The following is a 24030-nucleotide window of genomic DNA, read 5'->3' as shown; positions in this document are numbered from 1 at the left end:
GGATCCTCCTTCTTCCCTTTTTTAAAGATTGGCACTACATTAGCCTTTTTCCAGTCATCTGGGACTTCCCCCGTTCGCCACGAGTTTTCAAAGATAATGGCCAATGGCTCTGCAATCACAGCCGCCAATTCCTTCAGCACTCTCTGATGCAACGTGTCCGGCCCCATAGACTTGTGTACGTCCAGCTTTTCTAAATAGTCCCTCACCACCTCTTTCTCCACAGAGGGCTGGCCACCTACTTCCCATGCTGTTATGCCCAGCGCAGCAGTCTGGGAGCTGACCTTGTTAGTGAAGACAGAGGCAAACAAAGCACTGAGTACATCCTCTGTCACTAGGTTGCCTCCCTCATTCAGTAAGGGGCCCACACTTTCCTTGGCTTTCTTCTTGTTGCCAACATACCTGAAGAAACCCTTCTTGTTACTCTTAATATCTCTTGCTAGCTGTAACTCCAGGTGTGATTTGGCCTTCCTGATTTCATTCCTACATGCCCGAGCAATAATATTATACTCTTCCCTGGTCAGTTGTCCTATCTTCCACTTCTTGTAAGCTTCTTTTTTATGTTTAAGATCCTCAAGGATTTCACCGTTAAGCCAAGCTGGTCGCCTGCCATATTTACTATTCTTTCAACACATCGGGATGGTTCGTCCCTGTAACCTCAACAGGGATTCCTTGAAATACAGCCAGCTCTCCTGGACTCCTTTCCCCTTCATGTTAGTCCCCCAGGGGATCCTACCCATCAGTTCCCTGAGGGAACTGATGTCTTAAGGATGGGAAATTTACTCAGCCAGGGGAGGTGAGCAGGGGGTTGGACTAGATGACCTCCTGAGATCCCTTCCAACCCTGATATTCTATGATTCTATGATATGTAACCAGTTATTGAGGGACCGAGTATCTCAAGCTGCCGATTGTCTCAAATAATGATTGCGAGGTCCTCAGCTCCCACTGACTTCATGGAGTGTTGCAGATGCTCCATGCCTCAGAAGTCTCTTGGTCCTAAATAACAGGCCTGATTCTACAATGTCTTTCTAACACAGCAAGGCAGGGTATAAATCTATAGTATGTCCGTTTGCCATGTAGCAACCTCCTATGTGGATGCAACAACAGCGCCCTGAAAGTGCTGGAGTGTGGCTTGGCATACTAGACTTGGCTACTTCGCTTTCAAGCAGTATTACGGCAGACTGCACTCCAGGACTTTCACTGCCTCATAGCGGTGTCTACACAGGAGAAGGGGCACTGTAGATTCAGGGGCACTGTAGATTCACACCCTGACTTGCCACATGGTAATGCACTATAAAGACAAGCCCTAAGAGCTGCTAAATACCTTCAACTCCTTTTGAATTCTGTAGGAGTTCTGGGTGCTGAGCGCCCCTCAGAATGCTCAGGACCCTGTAAGACTAGGCCCTGTGTTCTTGAGACCCCGTGCTAGTTGCTAAGAGGATGAGAGGCTTGATTTGTGGGAGGAGGATACTCTCTCAACGTGATGAAAAATTGAGTATGTCGCCAGACTGCTGGGAACAGATTCTGCACTCGGTTACATCAATGTAAATGTGACCTCGTAAATTACTCCATTGCAGCTACTCTGCATTTACAGCAGTGTGGATACAAATGGCTACATTCTGCTAGCATTTTCCCTTTTAAAATAGGTGTTGAATTTACCCTTCATTTTCAGGCTCTTTTCTGCGCAATGTGCTTCCTAAATTTGTCAATTTATTAAAAAATACAAACAATAGACAGAATTATATTATGTTCTTTTTATATGGTACTTTTGCTCTCAAAATACTTCATTTATGAAGTCCTCCTTCAATATTCTACCTTGTGATTGTTCTCAGATAAATCAGGGGTAACATTAATGAAACAATCTTGCACTTAATTAACATCTTCATTTTATCTATCTGGGGAAAATACCTGTGTTTATATAAACAGGCTGCTAGATATTACCATTTTATGGTTGAGATTTTAAAAGCTGACTAGGGGCAATTACAAATAATGGGAATTGTGTCCCTAAATTCCATAGCTAGATTTGAAAATACCAACCTCTGTTATACCTAAATTGCAGTACAGTACCTCCATTTTCCTTTTTTATCATTTCCATTTTTTTCCATTAAGCTTTGGCAAAAACAGGACTACACTTCGTTCTGTCATGAGTAGCTAAAGCAAATTTTGCACGGTAATCATGCTAGCTAAAGGGAAGTGCAATAGTGTATATTTTGGTTACTGTGTACAAAATGTTTGTAAGTATACAATAGTGAACAGCCAGAGCCAATCCCAAAGCAGATCTGACAGGTTCATTATTCATGGGATATAACCTCTTGAGAATATGCTCAGAGGCTGTTGTCTAGCTGCCATCTTTAAAGAGGGGGATCATCACCCGAACAGATTTCATTTTGCTTTGCTTTGGTAATGCTTCCTGTGTAGCACACTCTCAAACCTAGTTTCTAAAGTAATGTGTTTTGCAATAATATCAAAATCCAGGTTAGCATATTTTAAAACTCGACACCAACACTTCTTTCAATCTGAGCATTTTTGTACTTCACCTAGGCTGGACTTTCAGGAAAATACAGCAGAGAGCATCTTGCAAAATGCATCTAAGAAAAGATCACGTTCACCCTATCATCTGCACTGCACAAAGAAGCAAGATTTGACCAGGTGGAAAGACAAATTGTTTGTCATTTTTAAAAGACACCCCCTTCTCCCAGAAGAGCATCAATCACTGTGGCCCCAATTCAGCAGAGCACCTCTGTTTAGCAAAGCACTCAAACACGTGCTTAAAGCCCAGTGAAGTCAACAGAACTTCAGCATGTGCTTTGCTGGATATGGATGGGTGCAGGGGGTATGTGCTTCGAAGCAGGGCTGCAGTGGAGCCTGAGCGGGTGATCTCATGGAAAACACTGTGAATCCTTAATGTGGGGCGGGGGAGGGAGAAAGACCAAATTTTAAAAAAACCAACTAGTTCCTCAAGTCAGTAGAGCTACTAAGATTTACCCCAGCTCAGGCTCTGCCACTTTGCCTGTTACCCTCCTTATTGCACCAAGGATTTATTTTTAAGGTAGACTTGAAGCAGAAGGTACTTTTGTGCCTGGAAGATGGAACTGTGAGTGACGAGACGCTCATTCGCCCAAGTCTTGTATGGTCCGATTTTTCCAAATACCTTTGGAAGCTGCTTGGATACCATAGTAACGGGCTTGGGAGGAGAACTGGATGCTCCATTCGAACCTAGCAGAATCAGGCCAAGTGGCAGGCCCAGTATTAGATAGCATAGAGTGGTTCTTGAGCCATACAGAGCCTGCACCTAGTATAATTCACTGGAGTCTTGCCCTGGACTTCATTGCAAGTAGGAGAAAATTCTAGCTGTACCTGAGGGCACTTGCACATCTCAGGATCATGCCTGATTTCTAAGCTGGTTGTGACCTACCTCGTTTACAGGCCACCCCACCATATGCATTCCCTGCTGTCACCCCCATCATCCCATCTCTGCAGTCTTGGTCCTGGGTTGGCATCGACAGCCTGGCTTGCAAATCGGTGACACAATGGTAGCACCCAATCAAAAGGGAAGAGACACAGCAAATGACCTATCAGGATGCTTAGGCTAGGGACCACCCCACTTTGAACCAAAGAACGATCCCCCGCCTGTGTGCTGCAGCCATGGAATGTAGCAAAATCTTCTTAGCAGACTTAATCATAGAAGATTAGGGTTGGAAGAGACCTCAGGAGGTCATCTAGTCCAATTCCCTGCCCAAAGCAGGACCAACCCCAACTAAATCATCCCAGCCAGGGCTTCGTCAAGCCGGGTCCTAAAAACCTCAAAGGATGGAGATTCCACCACCTCCCTAGGGAACCCATTCCAGTGCTTCACCACCCTCCTAGTGAAATAATGTTTCCTAATATCCAACCTAGATCTCTCCCACTGCAACTTGAGACCTTGCCATCAGGCCTTAAACAGAACCCCTGAGGCCAGTGGAGAGTCCTGCTATCGGAGGGCCAGATCTTTGAAGTCATTAGAGTTACTGATACACCAGCTCCCGATAGTACAATATGACCCACGGGTTGACCTACTTTGGTGGAAGGACAATATAAGCTTTCAGGATTCTTGGCCTGCGTGTGAAGGCCTTGGTGTGACATGAGCATATTTAGGGTTTTCTGTATGTGGTGGGTATTTTCTGATTTCCCCTGCCTCCCCCACACCCAGTGTTTAATAAGTAGGTAAACTAAAGTTGACTCTCTCTTTCTTGGAGTCTGAAGCAGGGTTTTTAATGACTTCAAGTATTTTTCTCTTGAATTGTACACAAAATTGGGCTCCCTCTGAAATGAGAGATTGGTGAGCAACGGTAAAACGTAGGTTCACACCATACTTATTTTCAACACTGCAAAAACTGTAAAAGTCAGGGATTTTCTGTGTGTATTTAATACAAAGCGGTTTATTTTGCTTCTGTTGGATTTTATTGGGTTTTAACCCACAGCAGAAGGGCCCATGTGTATTATAACAGCTTATGGGTTTGAGTCAACTGATGTCAATTGGGAGCAACTCCATGGGCCAGATTCTCAGCTAGTGTAAATCATAGAATATCAGGGTTGGAAGGGACCTCAGGAGATCATCTAGTCCAACCCTTTGCTCAAAGCAGGACCACTCCCCAATTTTTGCCCCAGATCCCTAAATGACCCCCTCAAGGATTAAGCTCATAACCCTGGGTTTAGCAGGCCAACACTCAAACCACTGAGCTATCCCTCCAACATAGCCTCAGGGACTTCCACCGAGGGACAACTTACACTGGCTGAAGGTCTGGCCCAATGGAGTGAGGAGAATTGGGTGTTGTGTACTTCCCATGCTGATTTTTCTGAGCACTTTAAATGATGTCATCCAAATGAGAAGTAATTCTACAGCAGGTGAAAATGGATCTGGGGCTTCTCTCGCCCCAGCGTGACACGGGTGTAACACCACTAAATTAAGTGGAGTCACTCTTTATGCCACTACAAATCTGGGGAGCTGAATTCAGCCTACCAGCGTGAAAGTTGCAGTTATTTAGTCAAGGCTTTCACCTTTGCCTTATCAGAATCTCCATGTCCCTTGCCATCTCTTTGTACTGAAAGGAGGTTCAGCTTGCTGTATGCTCAGATTTGCATTAAGAGACAGCGTGGGGCATTTGGGGGAGGAGCAGAGAGTGGGCTTTTCATTGCCCAGGGGAGAAATGGGAGAGGGAAATGAGATGCAGCATGTAAATCTAGGAATACATACATAAACATAATGCTCTGTGAAAGCACAGACAAATAACCTATGTGCTCTGCAATCTCTAATACTAAACACCAGCATAAAACACACTGTTTTCATTAGATTTCCTGCTGTCTTTATTAGATTTGCAGGACAATGGTTCTTACGATTGTATTTCTTTCCGTAGGGTTCTGCTACTTTTTTTAAAGGTTGGGTACGGCAAGCAATGGAACACACACACACCCACACACACACCCATAAATGATGCATGCTGCAGGTGCTGTTATTGCATCTGGTTCAAACCCCAGCTCTGCCCAGTTAAGGGCTTCGTTAGCAACTTGCCATGGGCCTGCAGCTCTCTTCTGATTTGCATGAAATGGAGCAGATTGCAGCTGCCCTGGTCCTCCTTTAGTCTTGGCGCTCACTGGAACAAGGTTTACACCAGCATGGTCAACTTCGGTGGAGCGGCTCTTGATTTGTATCCGGGCATGAGGAAATCAGAATCAGGCCTGGTTTTGTTCAGTATGATCAGCTTCCCAGAAGGTTAGGAGACTTGATTGGCCAGTTCTCGATTCCCATTACATTTTTCTGGGAAGTGGATGTCCATATCTCTTCTGTGTCAGACTTTTAAAGCTGCATATGTATTTTTGGGCCTGGATCCTGTTAGGTGCGCTGAGAACCTCCAGAGACCCCAGGGGAGATGAGGGTGCACAGCAATTTGCACAATTGGACCTTAGGAACCCCAGCCACGGACCAGGACCCCCCTGCTGACTCCGAAGCTGGAGCACCCATGGGGGAAAAGTGCTCAGCACCCACTGGCAGCCCCGCGGATCAGCACCTCTCCTCCCTCCCAGCACCTCCTGCCTGCCGTAATCAGCTGTTCAGCGGCATGCAGGAGGCACTGTGCGGGAGGGGGAAGAGGCAGGACAGAGGTGGAGCAGCGGTGGGAAGAGGCTGGGTGGAGACTTGGAGGAAGAGGTGGAGTGGGGTCAGGGCCTGGGGCGGACCGGGGGTCGAGCACCCCCCAGGAACAGAGGAAGTCAGCACCTATGCCCCACTGGGCAAGGTGCTGTACAAACACAGAACCAAAAGATGGTCTCTGCCCCAGAGAGCTCACAATCTATGTATAAGACAAGAGGTGTCACAAAACACAAGACTTCTTCTTTAGTTCCTTAGTTTCTCTAAGCAGGACTTAAATAGAATCATAGAATATCAGAGTTGGAAGGAACCTCTGGAGGTCATCTAGTCCAACCCCTTGCCCAGAGCAGGACCAATCCCAACTAAATCATCCCAGCCAGGGCTTTGACAAGCTTGAGACGTCACCTTGTCTTTGCCCTGGTCCGCTCTGTAAAAGGGAACGTCACCCAACCCAAGGAAAATAAAACGTCAAACCTGCCTGGAAATACGGGAATAATCTTCCTATTAAAAGAGAATAGTATTAAGGGACATGCTGTTAAATAGCTGCTCGGTGGATAATTCAGACACTAAAAGCTGTTGGGTGCATTTGCGGCAGAAATCGTCCTGACTAGCTATAGGGGAGGGACTTTGGTGACCATTTTGGCCCATTTTTTTTAGAAATTGTATGTGTGCTTAATGGCCTGTCCTGGAGCATCAGGCAGACCTTGCCGTACACTTGAAGGAATGAATAAATTACTGGTTATCCTCAATGGCAGTGATTGATGAATATCATGCTAATTGTGGGGCCCAATCCTGCATCGCTTGCCCACCCAAACAATCACTGACTCCTGTAAAAGCCAGGATTGTGCAAAGAAGGCCGGAGCAGACGCAGTGGAGCTGTGGTGGTAATAGAAGAGAAGGCAGGCCAACGAGAGGCAAGTAGAAATACCAGATACAAGAAATGTCTTTCCCAGGCTACACGAAAGTAAACTGTTGCATAGGGCAAAGCAGAATTTATCCCTATTTTTTTAAAATGGAGATACCCAGATTTTCCGGCCAGGAGCCCATGGTGTCTGTTCACTCTGACCACCTGCTTAACGCAGACCACAGAACTTCATGGCTCGTTCTGATGCCCAACACAGTAATTACAATGGAACTAGAGTACGTTTTCTAGAAAGACATCAGGTTTTGATTTAAAGGTTGCGGGAGATGCAGCCTACCACTCGGTCAGCTGTACCAATGGTGAACTCCTTCGCTGTTAAATAGATTGCCCCTTATTTCCACTTTGATTCTGTCTCGCTTCAACTTCTGGCTCTTGTATCTTGTTATGCCGTTTTTTGGCTATGTCTACACTACCCGAGTAAGTTGACCTAAGCTACGTCAACTCCAGCTGCATGAATAGGAGCTTAGGCCGACTTACTGCTGTGTCTACACCTGAGTTGCAACGTGCACGTTGCAAAGCGTTGAAACAATCAAATGCTTTCACACTACTCCACATGGAGTCCCTTTCTATGAATCTACTCTGCCCCAAATCCTCTTCCCGGCTCTCGTAGTGCCATGAAAACAACAAAGAGTCCGGTGGCACCTTAAAGACGAACAGATTTATTTGGGCATAAGCTTTCGTGGGTAAAAAACCACTTCTTCAGATGTTTACCCATGAAAGCTTATGCCCAAATAAATCTGTTCGTCTTTAAGGTGCCACCGGACTCCTTGTTTGTTTGGTGGATACAGACTAACACAGCTACCCCCTGATACTTGTAGTGCCATGAGTTTCTCATTTTTGTATTTCTGCATATTGTTCCCATCAGTTGGTGTCAGTTTTTTTCCCATTAGTTCCATGTTTTTTCTTAAATATGGCCTGTGTTTGGATGTTTCAACTTACAAGTATTGGATCCAATCCAGACACTTTAACACTGAATACAACAGGACCGCTTGCGTGCTCAGAATCAACCAGACGCTTAAATACTTTGCTGGGTTAGAGCCAGGGTTAGTTAGATTTTTCAGCATCTGGGTTTTCCCCTTTATCTGCCCGGTGTGGTGGTTGGGAAACAATCAGGTGCACCTCTATGATTTCCATAAGTTAATGGATTTTCTGGAGTATTTCTTTGCGCCGCTACCAGTTTGCAGATTCCAAAGGCGCGTGATTGCATTTGCACCCTAGGGTACGTCTGCCCTACAAATGGAGAGGTGACTGCATTCCATGTAAGCATACCTGAGTTAGCTTTGATCTAGCTAGCTTAAATAATAGCAGTGAAGCCAGAGCAGGACGGACTGGCCACTTGAGTGCACACCCAGGCTCCTGGGTGGACTTGTACAGCCCATGCTGCCGTGGCTTCACCGGTGTTGCTGTTGTTGGAGCTAGCTAGATCAAAGCTAGTTCAAGTCTGTCTACACATGCTGCAGTCACACCACTGATTACAGTGCAGACCGACTCCTAGCATGAAATTGTCAAGGGATTGGGCTAAACGGATGACCGAGGGCCAGAATTTGGGAAGGTGTAAAGGGGCAGAGGCAATAATTATGTTCAGCTGGAATGTATTTCAGTTATTCCTCCATCTTGAAAAACAACCGGCAAAGGAGAAGGAACAGGCTAAGCCTATTAAACTGGAGTAAATCCGGTGGAATTACTTTGGCATTGAGCCAGCATGAAGGAGTAGAAAGTAAATCCTAGTTGCCTGAACTGAACACTGGGAGTCAGTTACTCGCCTGGTAAAAATGGGTGTGACTCTGTTGTCTCTGAGGATCTGGCACGTGGAAGTACAGAGGGCAAATCAACTTCTGGTCCTCACGGCAGTATTCTTAAGGGAATAACAAATCTGAAGCTTGGTTCTTGTCCTTCTTGGTAGGGGTGCCGTGCTGAGGGCACTTGCTGGCTTTCACCGATCCAAATAGCGCTGTTAAATATTCAGATGAAATAGCAGAGGGAAGGCAATTAGAGCAGGCTGTTATCAAAAGGTAATCATGTCTCCGGAGGAGCAGAACCAAGGAGTCTCCTTTGTGCTTTGGTATATCTCAGCCCTATGATTATCTCTCCTCTTAATCTTGCCCTCCGCACTGCCCCATCATTCCTGGTGCCGGCGGTTATGCTGTTCAGAGGCGCTCAAGGCCTATCTTTATTCTCGACCCTCGTAGAAAGTTCTCCAGCTGCTGTGGCCCTGCTTTGGTAAAGAGATTACATCAGTTTCCTTATGCACACAACTCTCAAGAAGTTGCACCAGCTGGATATGCATGCCATGTTTGCTACATGGCAACTTAAAGAAAGAGCTCCGGATTTACTGAGTTTGTGCCTCTCATTTTCATGGGGTCAGGGCTTGTCAGGGGGAACTGGCTTACTTGCCCAAGGGATCAGTGCATGCTAACTTGACACCTCCACAGACCTGAGATCAAAGGCGTCTTCGGTCAGTTCTCAAACTCGTAGACCGTGGATCAGCAGTGATCCACGGTTGGCCTGTTAAATTAACCCCTTTGAGAACCAAGAAGGAGAGGTGGTCCCTGAAATGCGCTCTCAATGATGAAAGTGCAACGTGCAATTAAGTTACAGAACCGCTGACTGATATCCCACACACAATGCGTTAGACGGAGCCCTCTTCCCTAGAGGACAGCATGCTGGTTCTGCCACCCACTCTTTTTCAGCACCGACCTGTTGTGTGATTTGGCCACCCCAGGTAGCCCAACATCACAACCCTCCCATCGGACACGAGTCTTGACCCATAGACCTGAGTTCAGTAGGTGTTTGCGAATGGGACAGGCAGCTGGGTGTATTTTGCAGTACTTGCCATATCGGAAACTGGCAATGAGGGACCCATCAGCTGCATATAGACTAGGAGAAGAGATATTGCTTTTCCCTTTCATTCTTGTTGTTGGTTGCTCTTACTTTCTGCTCTGGGCTCGGAGGAAGAGCAGACTTCTAGCTGATCGAAAATCACACATCAGTTCTTAATTTCCCAGTTGTTTTGCACACTAGAAAGAAACACTCTGCTCCCAGCTACTACTGGGCAGCGGAAATTCATGCCCTTTTAGCGGAAGCTTTAAAGCACTTTCTCTGCCTCTGAAATACCTCCGGTCTTCACTTGTGTGAAATCTGGCAGCTCTCTGTCGCTCTCCACAGCTGGTGGCCACCTCTCTGAGTCCCACTTACCAGCTGCTACTCTAAAACCTTCCCATAATCCTTTGCATCATCCTAAAGCCTCTTGTCCCCTCCCATTTGACTCCCTGTTCATTGCAACACTGGCTGATGAGCAATAGAATGTGGAGCTTGACAGGACCAAGTGCCTGTAGCCACGAGTCTTCTCCCTTGTGGTTTCTCCCTTGTTTCTTACGTTGGAAACTGACACCGAGCGTTGCTACAGACTAGTAGCTTATATCAGTGACAGACTCTGTGCTCCAGCCTCATGGCTTGCATCAGCTGGCCCAAGAGTCAGGAGTTCCCCGGGAGACAAAGAATGTGACAAAGGGGAACGATCAGGGGATGCTGAAAACTTGCTGCCAAGGTAACCTCATCTAATGATAACTGCCCGCAGCACTGATGAGCAGCATATTGCAGACAGGCTTCAGGTCAGCAGCATTCAGCCTCTAGTGGGAGACATACCGCTCAGATGTTGTTGCAGGCCTTGTCTTTTATTCGTATTGCAGTTGCGCCTAGGAGCCCCAGTTATGGACCACCACCCCAGGGTGTGAGGTGCTGTACGAACACAGAACAAAAGGACGGTTCCTGCCCCCAGAGAGATTACAATCCAAGTTCTTAGGGATTTTTTTTATCCAGCCACCGTTCTACCACAGATGCTGCTTCACCAGAGAGTCTTATGGAAGAATGAACACAGGACGCCACTGGTATTTTAACCACTGTGTTGTCTTGAGTTAAAGATTTTGTGGTTACAGTGCCAGCAATCCTGAAGTCGCTACGTGTGTGCGTGTAAGGAAATTATAAAGCTAATTTTCGCACAGCCTAAGAAATCAACAAAAGAATTCAACCTATTTAGACTGCAGGTACATCTACATCTGAGCTGGGAGCAATGATTCCCAGCGCATGCAGACATACCTGTGCAAGCAGTGTGTCTTGTAGCAACCCGGGTGGCCGCTCAGGGGAGCCACCCTGAGTACCATCCCACCTGAGCCCCCCAAGCAGCTGCCCGTGCCACAGATATACTGCTAGTTTTTGGTGCTAGCTCAGGCAGAGCTAGTGAGGGCATGTCTACATGAGTTGGCTCAAATGTAGATGTGCCCATCACAGTTTCAGGGTAACTGCACCCGCATTCCCTCCTCCATGGTTCACTCCCTGAGTGCCCAGACAGGTCTCAGGTCTCCAGCCATCACCTGGAAGGCAGGGCAGGGACCCTGTCCCACTGGCTTCTGACTGGGAAATTTAAGGCCTTATCCTGTGATATCAACAGTCAGCCAGACTATGTAAAGGTCAGCACCTGTGCTTTGCTTTCGCCAGGGCTATGAATGTTGTGTTGCCAGCAGTTACGAGTTACTACCCAGCTCTTTCTCAGTAAGCACCTTTATTCTCAAGGTAAAAGCACCACAGAGAAAACATGTTTCAAACAGTGAAAGTTCTTCTATGCATATTAAAAGCTCACCAGAGGTCACCTATCAGTCTTAGGGGGCCTAGTAGGCCAAAGTGTTTCCAATACTTCTACAGGGGTTGGGACCCTTGGACAGAAGGTCCATGTCTGAGTCAGTTCAAAATCATCCCTTTGTACCAAAAGCCCTTTCTTTGTCTTGGCAAAACCCAACCCAAAGCAAAATATGGAAACCACTCTGGGGATGGTACCTCTCTACAGTTGTTTAATCTCAGTAATTCACCTTAATACAATAGGATCCCCAAAGATACTGCAGGGGTGGCGATATCTGTCACGGTACCCTGTGGGCCATGGAGGGGTCACAAGTTTCCACTAGTCACTGTTCCGGCATATGGGTTAGAGCTGTGACAGAAGCGGCCTGCCAGTGGAGTGGGGTGTGAATTCAGGGTTTGTGCTGGAGTTGTTTAAGCTTTATAACACCCCGTGTGACGTAACAGCCGCGTTCCCATTTTGCAGACAGGGACAAGTTGGAGCAGAGACAGGTGTCTTTCCCACCATCACACATCCCATCAGTGACAGAACTGGGAATAGAAACTCAGGAGTGGAGCTGGGCTAAACTATTTTCACCAAAAGAAAAAATGTAGTTTCAGGTCAGACTGAAACATTTTGTGGATTTGGGTCAAATTATTTTGGCCATAAACGAAAAACACAGATTTTTTTTTTATTGGCCTTTTCTAAACTAAGGGTTTCAATTGTTTTTATTTGAAATGCCATCTCCTTTGGAATTTCACTGCAATATTCTTTTTAAAAAAATACGTCTTCCCCCCAAACACAATTCATTTCGTGTCAACTGAAACGATTGCTTCAAACTGAAGTGAAACTTTTTTCTCTTTCTTGGTTCAGCCGCTGAACTGAAAACTCATTATTCCCCCAATTCCACCCAGGAGTCCTCACTCCCCGTTCTTTGCTCTAACCTACCAGGAGTCCACGCTGCTCGCTCCCTTATGATGAAACGCCAGCTACCTATGGATCTGGCCATGTGCTTGGGGGAAATGTTACTGGATGTAAAGATGGCACAGAAAAGCAATGTGTGGACTCTCTGCCATGTTTTGCCCAAATTGCTAAAAGGGTTTGTCTAAAAGATGCACGAAGGCTGAGGACTAATTTAAGATGGCAGTTAGCAGTGCTATCTCTGGGTAGCTAGTTGGCTTTTTCCAGCTGTGTTGTACTTACTGGAGGACAGATGGAGGGCGGTGACCTACTGTATCAGAGAGCTTATCTGTCAGTGAGCTTGTTTCCTAGTTCTGCAAGCTTCATGATGCTGTTCAGCATCATTGTTCTGTAACACACGTGGACGCTGTTATAAAGAGGCATTCTTTCTAAACCAGCTTTTTACACAGTTTCCATTTTCCCCTGCTAGACTGGGGAGATTTATCCTGAATTTCTTAGAGGAGTTACCATTGTGATCAGATCAGACTGAGGTCCCATTTACTACAATTCTTTTGCACTAGAAATCTCTGTTTCGGTGGCACAGGTAATTCTGATCGTGTGACCCACATAATGTCTTTGTTTTGTTCATTTGCAGTGCTAGTTATACCTTATCTGGGGTGGAAATACTAAGAGATCAGAGAACGTGACGTTTCCCTCCTCCTAGAGCTAGAAGAGTGAATAATAAGCTGCATAGTCTCTCAAAAGTTCTTGTTGTGCAAAAACACAGATGGTGGGGGTGCACTTCCACATAGAGATTAGAAAAACGCAATGCAATGTAGATTCTTTCTAATCGGTTTGGTGACATTTATACTTGAATCTGGTGCATTCAAAATGATGACGGCAAGATGTGATTTTTTCCTTTTTTGTTTTTGTTCATTTCTGAGCTCATGGGTAAAATTTTCAGAAGTGCTTATGGGACCCTAAGTTCCATTTTCAAAGGTTACTTAGGTTCTTAGGAGCTTAAGTCCCGTCATGGCACCTAAATGCCTATATCCAAATCAGAATTTAGGTTCTTAAGTCTCTTATGGGCTTGAAAAACTTTATCTACCACTTTCACATCTCAGCAACTTGCTCATTTATACAAATCTGTTCTTATGCCAGAATTGTCAGCTGGTCCATTTACATGAGGGATCTGCACAGAGTCTAGTGTTTTGGATTTGTGTTTCAAGCAGCGTCGGGGAGTTGGATTTTTGCTGCTGTTCTCTTACAAGCCTGAAACGCAGGCCAGGCTCACGGTAAGCGACTTGCATTTCTTTGATATCTGAACACATTTGGCTTTGGGCCCTGTGATCACGGCCTGATGTCAAAGATTTCCGATTGGTGTGGGGTTCTTCAGTTCTTAGGTGCCCAGCTTGAAACACCTTGTGCCTAATTTCTCAGAAGATCTGAGCACCTACTGCTCCATGCAATGTCAGTGGGAGCTGGGGTGACCAGAGAGCAAGTGTGAAAAATTAGGACACTTTTTTTGAGTGTGGGGGGAGGCGTAGGCGTAAAGATGTGTATATAATTTAAAGCCACTAATATCAGCATGGTCCCAATAATATCAGGACATCTGGTCACTCTTAACGGGAGCCCCGGATGTTTGTCACTTGTGGAAATCAGGCTCTAAGTGTCTCCAGTTGGGCATTGAAATCTGAGAAACTGGCTGCATGCCTGTACGTATCCAGTCTAGCCGCTCATCTTGTGTGTCCCATATTGCACTGGAGAAGCTTTTTTTTCCCTGAACCCATCTGCTTTCACGCCTCCTTCAAATCCCTTTTCAGAAACTTCATCAAGGAGGCTTATGAACTGTGGCATTTTAAACACTTAATTTTTTTTAAAAAATGTTTCCTCTGCATCAGATCACACTCTCCCTCTCTCTTCTGGTTTCCTACCCTGTCTCCTTGTTTGTCCTTGTTTGTATTCAGGCCCTGAGTTTGCCGGGACAGCCACAAGTGTGAACTCATCTTCCCCAAGGAATCCCCTTGTTGAAAATCTATGGAACTCCATATCTGCATCTGTGGATTCTTTTGCAAGACCAGGCCCTTGGACTCTAATTCTGTGATTGCACCCACATTGACTCTAATGGGAATCTGATGAGGCATAAAGAGCTGCTTGTGTCGGGGGAGGGATAGCTCAGTGGTTTGAGCATTGGCCTGCTAAACCCAGGGTTGTGAGTTCAATCCTTGAGGGGGCCATTTAGGGATCTGGGGCAAAAATTGGGGATTGGTCCTGCTTTGAGCAAGGGGTTGGACTAGATGACCTCCTGAGGTCCCTTCCAACCCTGATAGTCTATGGTTCTAGGATTGGGGCTTTAGAGCATAAGCCCTATAGGGTAGGGAACCCATCCTGGCTTAAGTGTCCACTTCACATCCGTAAGAAACAATAACGGAGCATTTTAAACAAGACCTGTATTTGCAGTGCCACAGATTTACTCTCTCCTGTGAATATTTTTCTGATGGCTGTTGGGAGCTGGTTAAAATGATACCTCACAACACAACTCTTCAGAAATAGCTGCAGTGAGATTAGTGGAAGCTTTATGCACTGAAAGTACATGGCATATTTAAACAGACTTTAGTCCAGTTTTACAGAATCAAGAGCCCATTTGCTGTAACGTTAAACAGTCAGACAGCTGAGGCTTTTTCAGAATTTAATTTTCTCTGAGAAAATCAGTGAGGGGTTTCTCTTTAGTGGCTTTTACCAGGGACTTTTCTGTAAAGGTGTGCAACGTTCAGAGATGCTGTGGGCCTGATTCTCTTCAATTTCACAAATTTTACTGCCAGAGTAACTCTGTTAATTTCAAGGGAGATACAGTGGTATAGGACAGGGTGTAAGTGAGCCGAGAATTGGGCTCTTTAGAACACACAATGTCCCCCAAAATTGTCCCCATTCTACATGCTTTGTTTAAAACATACTCCAAACACATCTTTTACTAGAGCAGTAAATATTGCAATCTGTGTTTTAGATTGCATCTCAGAATACCAGGTATAAACTATCAAACCTGGGTTTATGGAAAATAGATCCCATCAAACTAACTTGATATCTTTTTTTGATGAGATAACACATTTGGTTGATAAAGATAATAGTGCTGTTTTAATAGACTTCTGTAAGACATTTGACTTGGTACCACACAATATTTTGATTAAAAAACTAGAACAATATAAAATGAACATGGCACACATTAAAGGAATTAAAAACTGGCTAACTGATAGGTCTCCAAATGTAGCTGTAAATGGGAACTGTCATTGAGTGGGTGTTTCCAGTGGTTTGGTTCATGGCCCCACACTATTTAACATCTTTATCAATGACCTGGAAGAAAACATAAAATCATTGCTGATTAAGTTTCTAAATGACACAAAAATTGGGGAAGTGGTAAATAATAAGAGTACAGGTTACAGATTCAGGGTGATCTAGGTCACTAGGTAAAGGGGGCACTAGCAAACACTAGGCATTTTAATAAGGCTAAATGTAAACGTATACTTCTGGGAACAAAGAATGCAAGCCATATTTGCAGGTCAGGGGATTCTGTCCTGGGAATCTGGGACTCTGAAAAATATTTAGGGTTGTATGTGGATAATCAGCTGAACTTGAGGTCCCAGTTGCAATGCTGTAGTCAAAAGAGCTAAAGTGACCCTGGAGTGCATAAACAGGGGAATCTCACATAGGAATAGAGAGGTTATTTTTCCCTGTATTTGGCACTGGTGGGACCGCCGCTAGGGTACTGTGTCCAGTTCTGGTGCCCACAGTTCAAGAAGGATGTTGATTAAATTGGAGATGGTTCAGCGAATAGCCAAGGGATTGGTTAAAACTGCTTTATAGAAATAGACTCAAGGAGATCAGCCTATTTATCTTAACAAAGAGAAGGTTAAGGGATGACTTGATTACAGGCTATAAGCACCTCCATGGAGAACAAGTATTTATTAATGGGCTCTTCTGTCTAGCAGAGAAAAGTCTAACACAAGCCAATAACTGGAAGATGAAGCTAGACAAATTCAGAGTGGAAATCAGGCGTAAATTTTTAACAGAGAGGGTAATTAACCATTGGAACAATTTACCAAGGACTGTGGTGGATTTTCCATTGCTGATAATATGTAAATCAAGATGGGATGTTGTTCTAAGAGATCTTCCCAATTAAGATCATAGCTCCATGGTGCTAAGTGCAGTACATATACATAGTAAGAGACAGTCCTTGCCCCCACAGAATTTGCAGTTTGTGCAGATAAACCAAAGGTGGGAGAAAGGGACCAATATCCTCATTATACAAGATGGGGAAACTGAGGCACAGAGGGAAAGTGACTTGCCCAGCATTATACAGAGAGTCTATGGCAGAGCCAAGACCTGAAACCAAATCTCCTGAGTCCCAGTCCAGTGCCTTAACTGCAAGACCATGACACACAAGCTGGGTTACATCCCATGCAACTCCAGTGAAGTCAGCGGGATTGCTTGGGGAAGATGGCAGGTCAATGGAGAATGTGGCCCACCTATTCGACATTGGTGAGGCCTCATCTGGAGTACTGTGTCCAGTTTTGGGCCCCACACTTCAAGAAGGATGTGGATAAATTGGAGAGAGTCCAGCGAAGGGCAACAAAAATGATTAGGGGACTGGAACACATGAGTTATGAGGAGAGGCTGAGGGAGCTGGGATTGTTTAGCCTGCAGAAGAGAAGAATGAGGGGGGATTTGATAGCTGCTTTCAACTACCTGAAAGGGGGTTCCAAAGAGGATGGCTCTAGACTGTTCTCAATGGTAGCAGATGACAGAACGAGGAGTAATGGTCTCAAGTTGCAGTGGGGGAGGTTTAGATTGGATATTAGGAAAAACTTTTTCACTAAGAGGGTGGTGAAACACTGGAATGCGTTACCTAGGGAGGTGGTAGAATCTCCTTCCTTAGAGGTTTTTAAGGTCAGGCTTGACAAAGCCCTGGCTGGGATGATTTAACTGGGAATTGGTCCTGCTTTGAGCAGGGGGTTGGACTAGATGACCTTCTGGGGTCCCTTCCAACCCTGATATTCTATGATTCTATGATTCTATGATTCTATGTTTGATTGGGAGTTATATGGCGAGAGATGGGCAAGCAGGTCCCCTTCTCTATCCCCACTGTTGATCACTTGTTTAGCACTCTGGAATTATAACGTGTGTATATTATAATTGTAACGTGCGTATTCATGGTAGCATTAGAAAGTGGTGGCAGAATTGAGGCACTGATGAAGTAAACTGCGAGCAGAAGGTGATTGAAGGAGTTAAAAGGCTTAAGAGTGAAAGTGAAGAGAAATAACAATCGGGGGGTGTCTGCCTAGAAAGAAATCTGAAGCTGCTCGGTATGGTTCCCCCACCCCCACCGCTGCTCGTGCGTTAATGACCTGAACAGAAATATCTCTGGAGACCTTTTATTCTAGCATCTGAAAAATAATCCCTGCATGCACTGCCGCTGAGTTGTCATCTGTGGGGTGAGCCACGCCGGAGTAACCGGCGATGGCTGGTAGAAGCTGTCAGGTGAGAGCGTGATGCAGAAGAAGAAGAGCTTTTCTGTTTAACTCTGTAGAAAAGCTTTGGAAATATATAGCCATCTTTTCTGCTGGTGCCAGTGGGCACAGCTCCACCGACGTCAACCAGAGCAGCGCTGGGAGTTAACACCACATGGTGAGGGCCCAGTTCAGAGCTGATGTAAATGAGGGCAGCTTCGTTTGGAATTAGTGAGTTTTGCCATTTATTTTCTTACACGGGGGTAGGATTGGAGCCTTATTTCGTACAGCAGCTTTGTATGAAAGTGCAAACCTGACTCCAATCTCACCTGGGCTAACTCTACCCCCTGACGGGACTCCATTAAACCAGTCTGATCTTGGGTCTGGGCATGGAGTTACGTAAGAGCAGAGGGAGTGAGAAGGTAAAGTGGAATGGGCCAGGGAAGAGAGACAGTCTTCACTGACGCCTGCCTTGAGATGGAGAACCCAGTTGTGTGGAAATGATGAAACGTAATAAAACTTGTATTTGGCTGCTGTTTCCATTAGATGAAAAGGCCCTTGGATTAGGAGATCAGATCATCTCTGGGTCATTTCATTTAGCAAAGCGCTGGTGTTCTCTAGCAATGCACTGAACTGAGGACTACACAGAATACTAAGTATCAGAGGTGTAGCCATGTTAGTCTGTATCCACAAAAACAAAGAGGAGTCCGGGGCACCTTAAAGACTAACGTTTATCTGGGCATAAGCTTTCGTGGGTAAAAAAAACACTTCTTCAGATTCCATGCACTTGAAGAAGTGGGTTTTTGTTTTTTCCCCCACGAAAGCTTATGCCCAAATAAATCTGTTAGTCTTTAAGGTGCCCAGGACTCCTCATTGTTTTTACAGGATACTAAGACCTGCTGTTAATGTGGATGGACCTATCTACCTAACATTTGAGGCCAACTGTTTGAAACCTAAAGTTAGGCTGCTAAATCCATATCTATGCCCATCTGTAGAAGGATTTTTCAGACGATACCGTTCTCCCCCTGTATGCCCATTGAAGTCAATGGGAGCTATACGTGCTCAGCACCTTTGGAAATCATGCTCCTTCTTCTGACAGGTTCCATATTTATACCCATCTTCATGCACCCCTGTTTGAAAGTGCTGGCTCAAGTCTTCAGTGGTTTCTGAGCATAAATCAGCTTAGTTTCATCAAGTCTCCAAACTTTGCCCCAACCGGGTATGTTTTTCTATCCAGGCCACATGAAGATGAAATCAGACACCCCTTTGTTCCTGTGTATTAACTTTTGTTGGTCTTCCTAAAGCGATCGCTTCTGTTGGGCTTAATACAATTAAATTAAATGGTGTTCTATCCGGAGGGGCTTGTAAGTGGGTCCCAGCCTCCTCCTGACAAGTCAATGGAATTCTGACCTTATCCCATTAAGTATGGGGGGAAGTAAGAGGAAAACCTGTGTGTTACATAGTGATCCTCTTTGTGTCGGATGACATGCCAGGCACAATGTGTTAGAAGGGAAATATATTGCATACAGGACATCTTATAAATAGAGAGAATTTATTTATAGAGTTTCCAAACCCCCGCCCCCCGCGATGCCCGGGTGTACCCTTATTTAAAATTTAAATCTGTTGCCTAGGGCTACCCACAGGCATCCCAAGTTTTTATGCTTCCTCTGAGGATGGCTGCTGCAAATTAGCCAAAGAAGATGAGCCAATTAAAAAAACCTTCACAGATGTGGCTCTCAGTTAGCTAATTCTGCCCTTTAATATATCTTGTGCCCTTGGCATGGGATGAGAGACAGCTCCTCCATATGTCCAGGAGGAAGGCAAGTTCCCAGAGCAGTGCATTTGGGAGACGGGTAGGGGGCAAATTACCCTCATGCTTTCGTAATATATCAGATGGGAAATATCTTCAGGCATTGACTATTCATATCTTACACAGTCGCTCTCTAAAGCCCCGGCCAAAATAAAACACTGTTGTTCTAGGTGTTAGAGGGGCACATGATAAGAAATTTCTCCCTTCCTCCAAAAGAGCTGACTGGAGGGGAAGCCGAGCAGTGACTTGCCCACAGTCAAACAGGAGGTCAGCCGCTGAGCTAGAAACAGATCCCAGCTCTCCTGACACCTAGACTAGTGCTCTGTCCACTAGACCAGCGTGGCCCCTTCAAACTAGGCCGTGTTTATGTTTATACGTGCTCAGATTTATAGGCCATCGTTCGTCGCAAGGGAGCCTAAGACACTTCCCAAACTGTGGGCCAAATCCTGGTACAGTGAAAGCTAATCTGAAATATTGTTCAGCTGACATCTGCGGCAGGAATCCTGCTGGCTGTGGCCACCATTTGCTCCAGCAGGGCAATGAGGGAGAACTGCAGCTGTTCCAAACAAGAGCAGCATACATCTTCTACTAGCACGGGCTGCAGCCTAACGTGCCAGCATGGGCTCGCACAGGGGTGGGCAAACTTTTTGGCCCGAGGGCCACATATGGGTATGGAAATTGTATGGTGGGGCCATGAGTGCTCATGAAATTGGGGGCTGGGGTGCAGGAAGGCAGGAGGGCTCTGGCTGGGAGGGGGTGGGGGAGGGGCTCTGGGGTGGGGTTGGGGATGAGGAGTTGGGAGTTCAGGAGGGTGCTCCGGGCTGGGACGGAGGGGTTCAGAGGGCCGGAGGGGGAGTAGGGCTGGGGTAGGGGGTTGGCAGCGTGGGAGGGGACCAGGGGGGCAGGTTCCAGGTGGTGCTTACCTCAAGCAGCTCCCGGAAACAGCGGCATGCCCCCCCTCCAGCTCCTACACAGAAGTGCAGCCAAGTGGCTCTGCACACTGCCCTGTCCATAGGCGCTGCCCCTGCAGCTCCCATTGGCTGTGGTTCCCGGCCAATGGGAGCTGCGGGGGTGGCGCTTGGGGCGGGGACAGTGTGCAGAGCCCCCTGGCTGCCTCTACGTGTAGGAGCTAGAGGGGGCACATTCCGCTGCTTCTGGGAGCCGTGCGGAGTGGGGCAAGACCCCGACCCTGCTCCCCGTCTGGAGTGTCAGAGCGGGGCAAGCCCCGGACTTCACTTCCCGGCAGGAGTTCGAGGGCCGGATGTGGACCCTGGGCCGCAGTTTGCCCACCTCTGGGCTAGCATCAGCCCAAACCCTTTGGGAACTGTGGTGTGTGAACCATTGCACATCTTGACTTCTCTCCGGGTGCTTTTATGGCTTTCTATTCCCAGTGCTCTGCTGTTGGTGTGTACAATCAAGGTAACTGATCTCTGGATGTTGGAACAAACAACATTCACAGGTGACTCCAAGCTGCTCCTTGGAATATGCAACATGGCATTTCCATGAGCTGTCATTTATTCTTATAAGGATCATCGCTTAGACTGGGATATTTAAAGCCAGACTGGGAGCACCAGAAGAATACTCTGCAAGGAACCAGCTCTGCTCTGGTAGAGGGAGAATGGATTGGAGAAGAAGACTGGCTTTGTGGTTGGATGGTGGAGCAGCCCCTAGAGGAAGTCACTCTGCGTAAGAGGTTATACAAGGCAATGGAGAATCAGGCCAATTCATTAGGATTCTTTTTGTTTTAATGTTTTGTATTTCGGAATTTTAATTGCCCCAAGTACTGTACCAATTGGCAGCCATAAGTCAGCGTGAGCGGTGGTCTCAGATAAGGGTTTTCTCCGAGCTCGGTTAAGATGATCGGGTTATTTATTAGAGCTGTTAAAAAAAAAATTTCAACACAACAGGTTTCCATCGGAAAATTCAGTGGGATCAAAATCAAAATGTTCTGTGGGCATGTGTCCGCTTTGACAAAATTTGGTGGGGAAAAAGTCAAAACAACTCATTTTGACTTTCTAGTTTTGATTGTGGTGAAGCGTTTCGATTCATTTTGGTTTTGATGCTTATATAATATTACATTATTCATTCAAATATATATTTTATATCAGAATGTTTCAACATTATCTAAACGAAGTGTTTTTGTGTTATCGAAATGGACCGTTTCAACATTATCAAAGTGAAACTATTTGATAATCCCAAATTGATTTTTTTTTTTTTTGGAACTTTTTGTCCACGGGAAATTTTGATATTTTGGCTTTTTGCTTCAGTTTGGGGGTGGGGAGGACTGTTGGAATTTTCTAACCAGTTCTATATAATTTTCCAAGCAGTTCTATATAATTTTATATTTCCTGCATTATGGTCCTGAAAATCAATCCCCTGTGCTGTTGGCATAATCCGAACAATATACTGAGCCACTTTTTCAGCTGGTATAAATTGGTTTAGCGTCACTGAAGCCAATGGAGCTATGCCAATAAGATCTGGTCCATTATTACTGCAATTGAACTGTGAGTTTTACTAAATTCTCAGGAGTCCTCCGCTCCTTACATTATTTTAATTTTCATGAGTCATGTTAGCTCTTGCTTAACTCCAACCTTTTACAGGCTTCGGTCTTCACTCCTTCCTGGCATGACTGCATCTCATCCCCACAAGCCATCTTTCTGTTCTCAATGAAATTTTCTGCTGTGGGACTTGTCATCCTTTTAACTTTTCTTCAGCAAAATAAGGTTGTGTTTTTTTTTCTCCATGCAGCTTCAGTGAAAGCAACTTCATTAAGGCATCAGCCATCTAAGAAAAAAAGCGAGGAAGGAGAATTAAAGACTTTTCTCCCCAAATCCTGTAATGGCTTCTGGCAGCCTGGTTTTGATGATAGCTTATTAAACACTGCCGTGTCAATGCAATGCCAGCTCTGGTTAGATTCTTAAGTTGCGTTCAAAGTGCGGTGAGATCAGAAGTCCTAGGGAACAGTGTGCTGTGTGGGTTGTGCTATGTGTTGTGTTGATTTTAGGAAACTTTGTAGACACCCAGAAATCTTAAATAGACAAATCTCTGCGTTTCCCATGGTTGAGGAATAAGGATGCAGTGGGTGGGGTCAGTAGAAATGTTTTGAATTTCAGTGTGTGGGGAGGAAGAGATGGGGGTATTAGAGGAAATTATCTTGATTTTCCTCTCTCTCTCACACACACACACACACACACACACACACTCTGAAGCTGGTTGAATATTTTTAGCTGGAAATTTAGGTGATAAATCACTAATCCCCCCCACACACACAAAATCTTTTCACTCAGCTGTCTTTGGAAGAGTTTGTGCTTTACGGGAGGGAGACAAGTTTTACTGCCACTCCGCGCAGGCATAAGTATTTACACAAGGTGCAAGCCAGTGGAGAATCAGGCCTATTGTATTTGTACATACAGCAGAGGAAAGAGATGTCATGGAAATCTTCAGACTTTAGCCATATAATATGGCTCCAGAGTGCCGGGACGCTGTCTAAATGGAAATTTCCACTACATGCATCCAATGAAGTGGGTATTCACCCACGAAAGCTTATGCTCCAATACGTCTGTTAGTCTATAAGGTGCCACAGGGCTCTTTGCCGCTTTGTCTAAATGCTGTGACCACGCATGCTAGCAAATGGCCCATTAAAATGGCAAATAAAATGCAATTCCTTATCTCAGCCTTCCCAGTTATGCACAAAATAATGGCCTTGTTACGTGAGCTAATGTTCTGAATCTGCTTTCACTTTGCTGTGAATCAGGGGCAGCTCTGCTGATGTCAGTGAAGTTATATGGGGGAAAGCTGGAGAATCAGGCCTTTTTGTAGTCGCTAGAGAGGAGCACAGGTATGCTGCTTAAACGTTTGTCCTTTAAGGCATTTACCATGTCTGAGCTATTTTGCTCTGACTCTTTGCTGCACCACGGCACTGACCATATAAATCAGATACAATCCCTCACGTAAAAAGAAAAGGAATACTTGTGGCACCTTAGAGACTAACCAATTTATCTGAGCATGAGCTTTCGTGAGCTACAGCTCACTTCATCGGTTGCATCCGATGAAGTGAGCTGTAGCTCACGAAAGCTCATGCTCAGATAAATTGGTTAGTCTCTAAGGTGCCACAAGTACTCCTTTTCTTTTTGCGAAAACAGACTAACACTGCTGTTACTCTGAAAT

The 24030-nt window shown here is 45.5% G+C and overlaps 2 protein-coding genes across 2 annotated transcripts in view; both read left to right on the top strand.

Moving 5' to 3' along the window:
• The window catches only part of FIGLA (folliculogenesis specific bHLH transcription factor), a 32410-nt gene extending 30977 nt beyond the window's left edge, over positions 1-1433 (top strand). Inside the window, exon 4 of the mRNA XM_073324937.1 lies at positions 1347-1433. Coding sequence (XP_073181038.1) covers positions 1347-1433 — 87 coding nt within the window. The remainder of the gene's footprint in view (positions 1-1346) is intronic.
• Positions 1-24030, top strand: part of ADD2 (adducin 2) — a 98053-nt gene that overhangs the window by 16221 nt on the left and 57802 nt on the right. The gene's annotated exons all lie outside the window — the stretch shown is intronic.

This window comes from Lepidochelys kempii, chromosome 26, assembly GCF_965140285.1.
Source record: "Lepidochelys kempii isolate rLepKem1 chromosome 26, rLepKem1.hap1, whole genome shotgun sequence".
NCBI classification, from domain to species: domain Eukaryota; kingdom Metazoa; phylum Chordata; order Testudines; family Cheloniidae; genus Lepidochelys; species Lepidochelys kempii.
The sequence above is the reverse complement of the archived record's forward strand: the minus strand, read 5'-3'. Positions and strand labels throughout refer to the sequence as shown.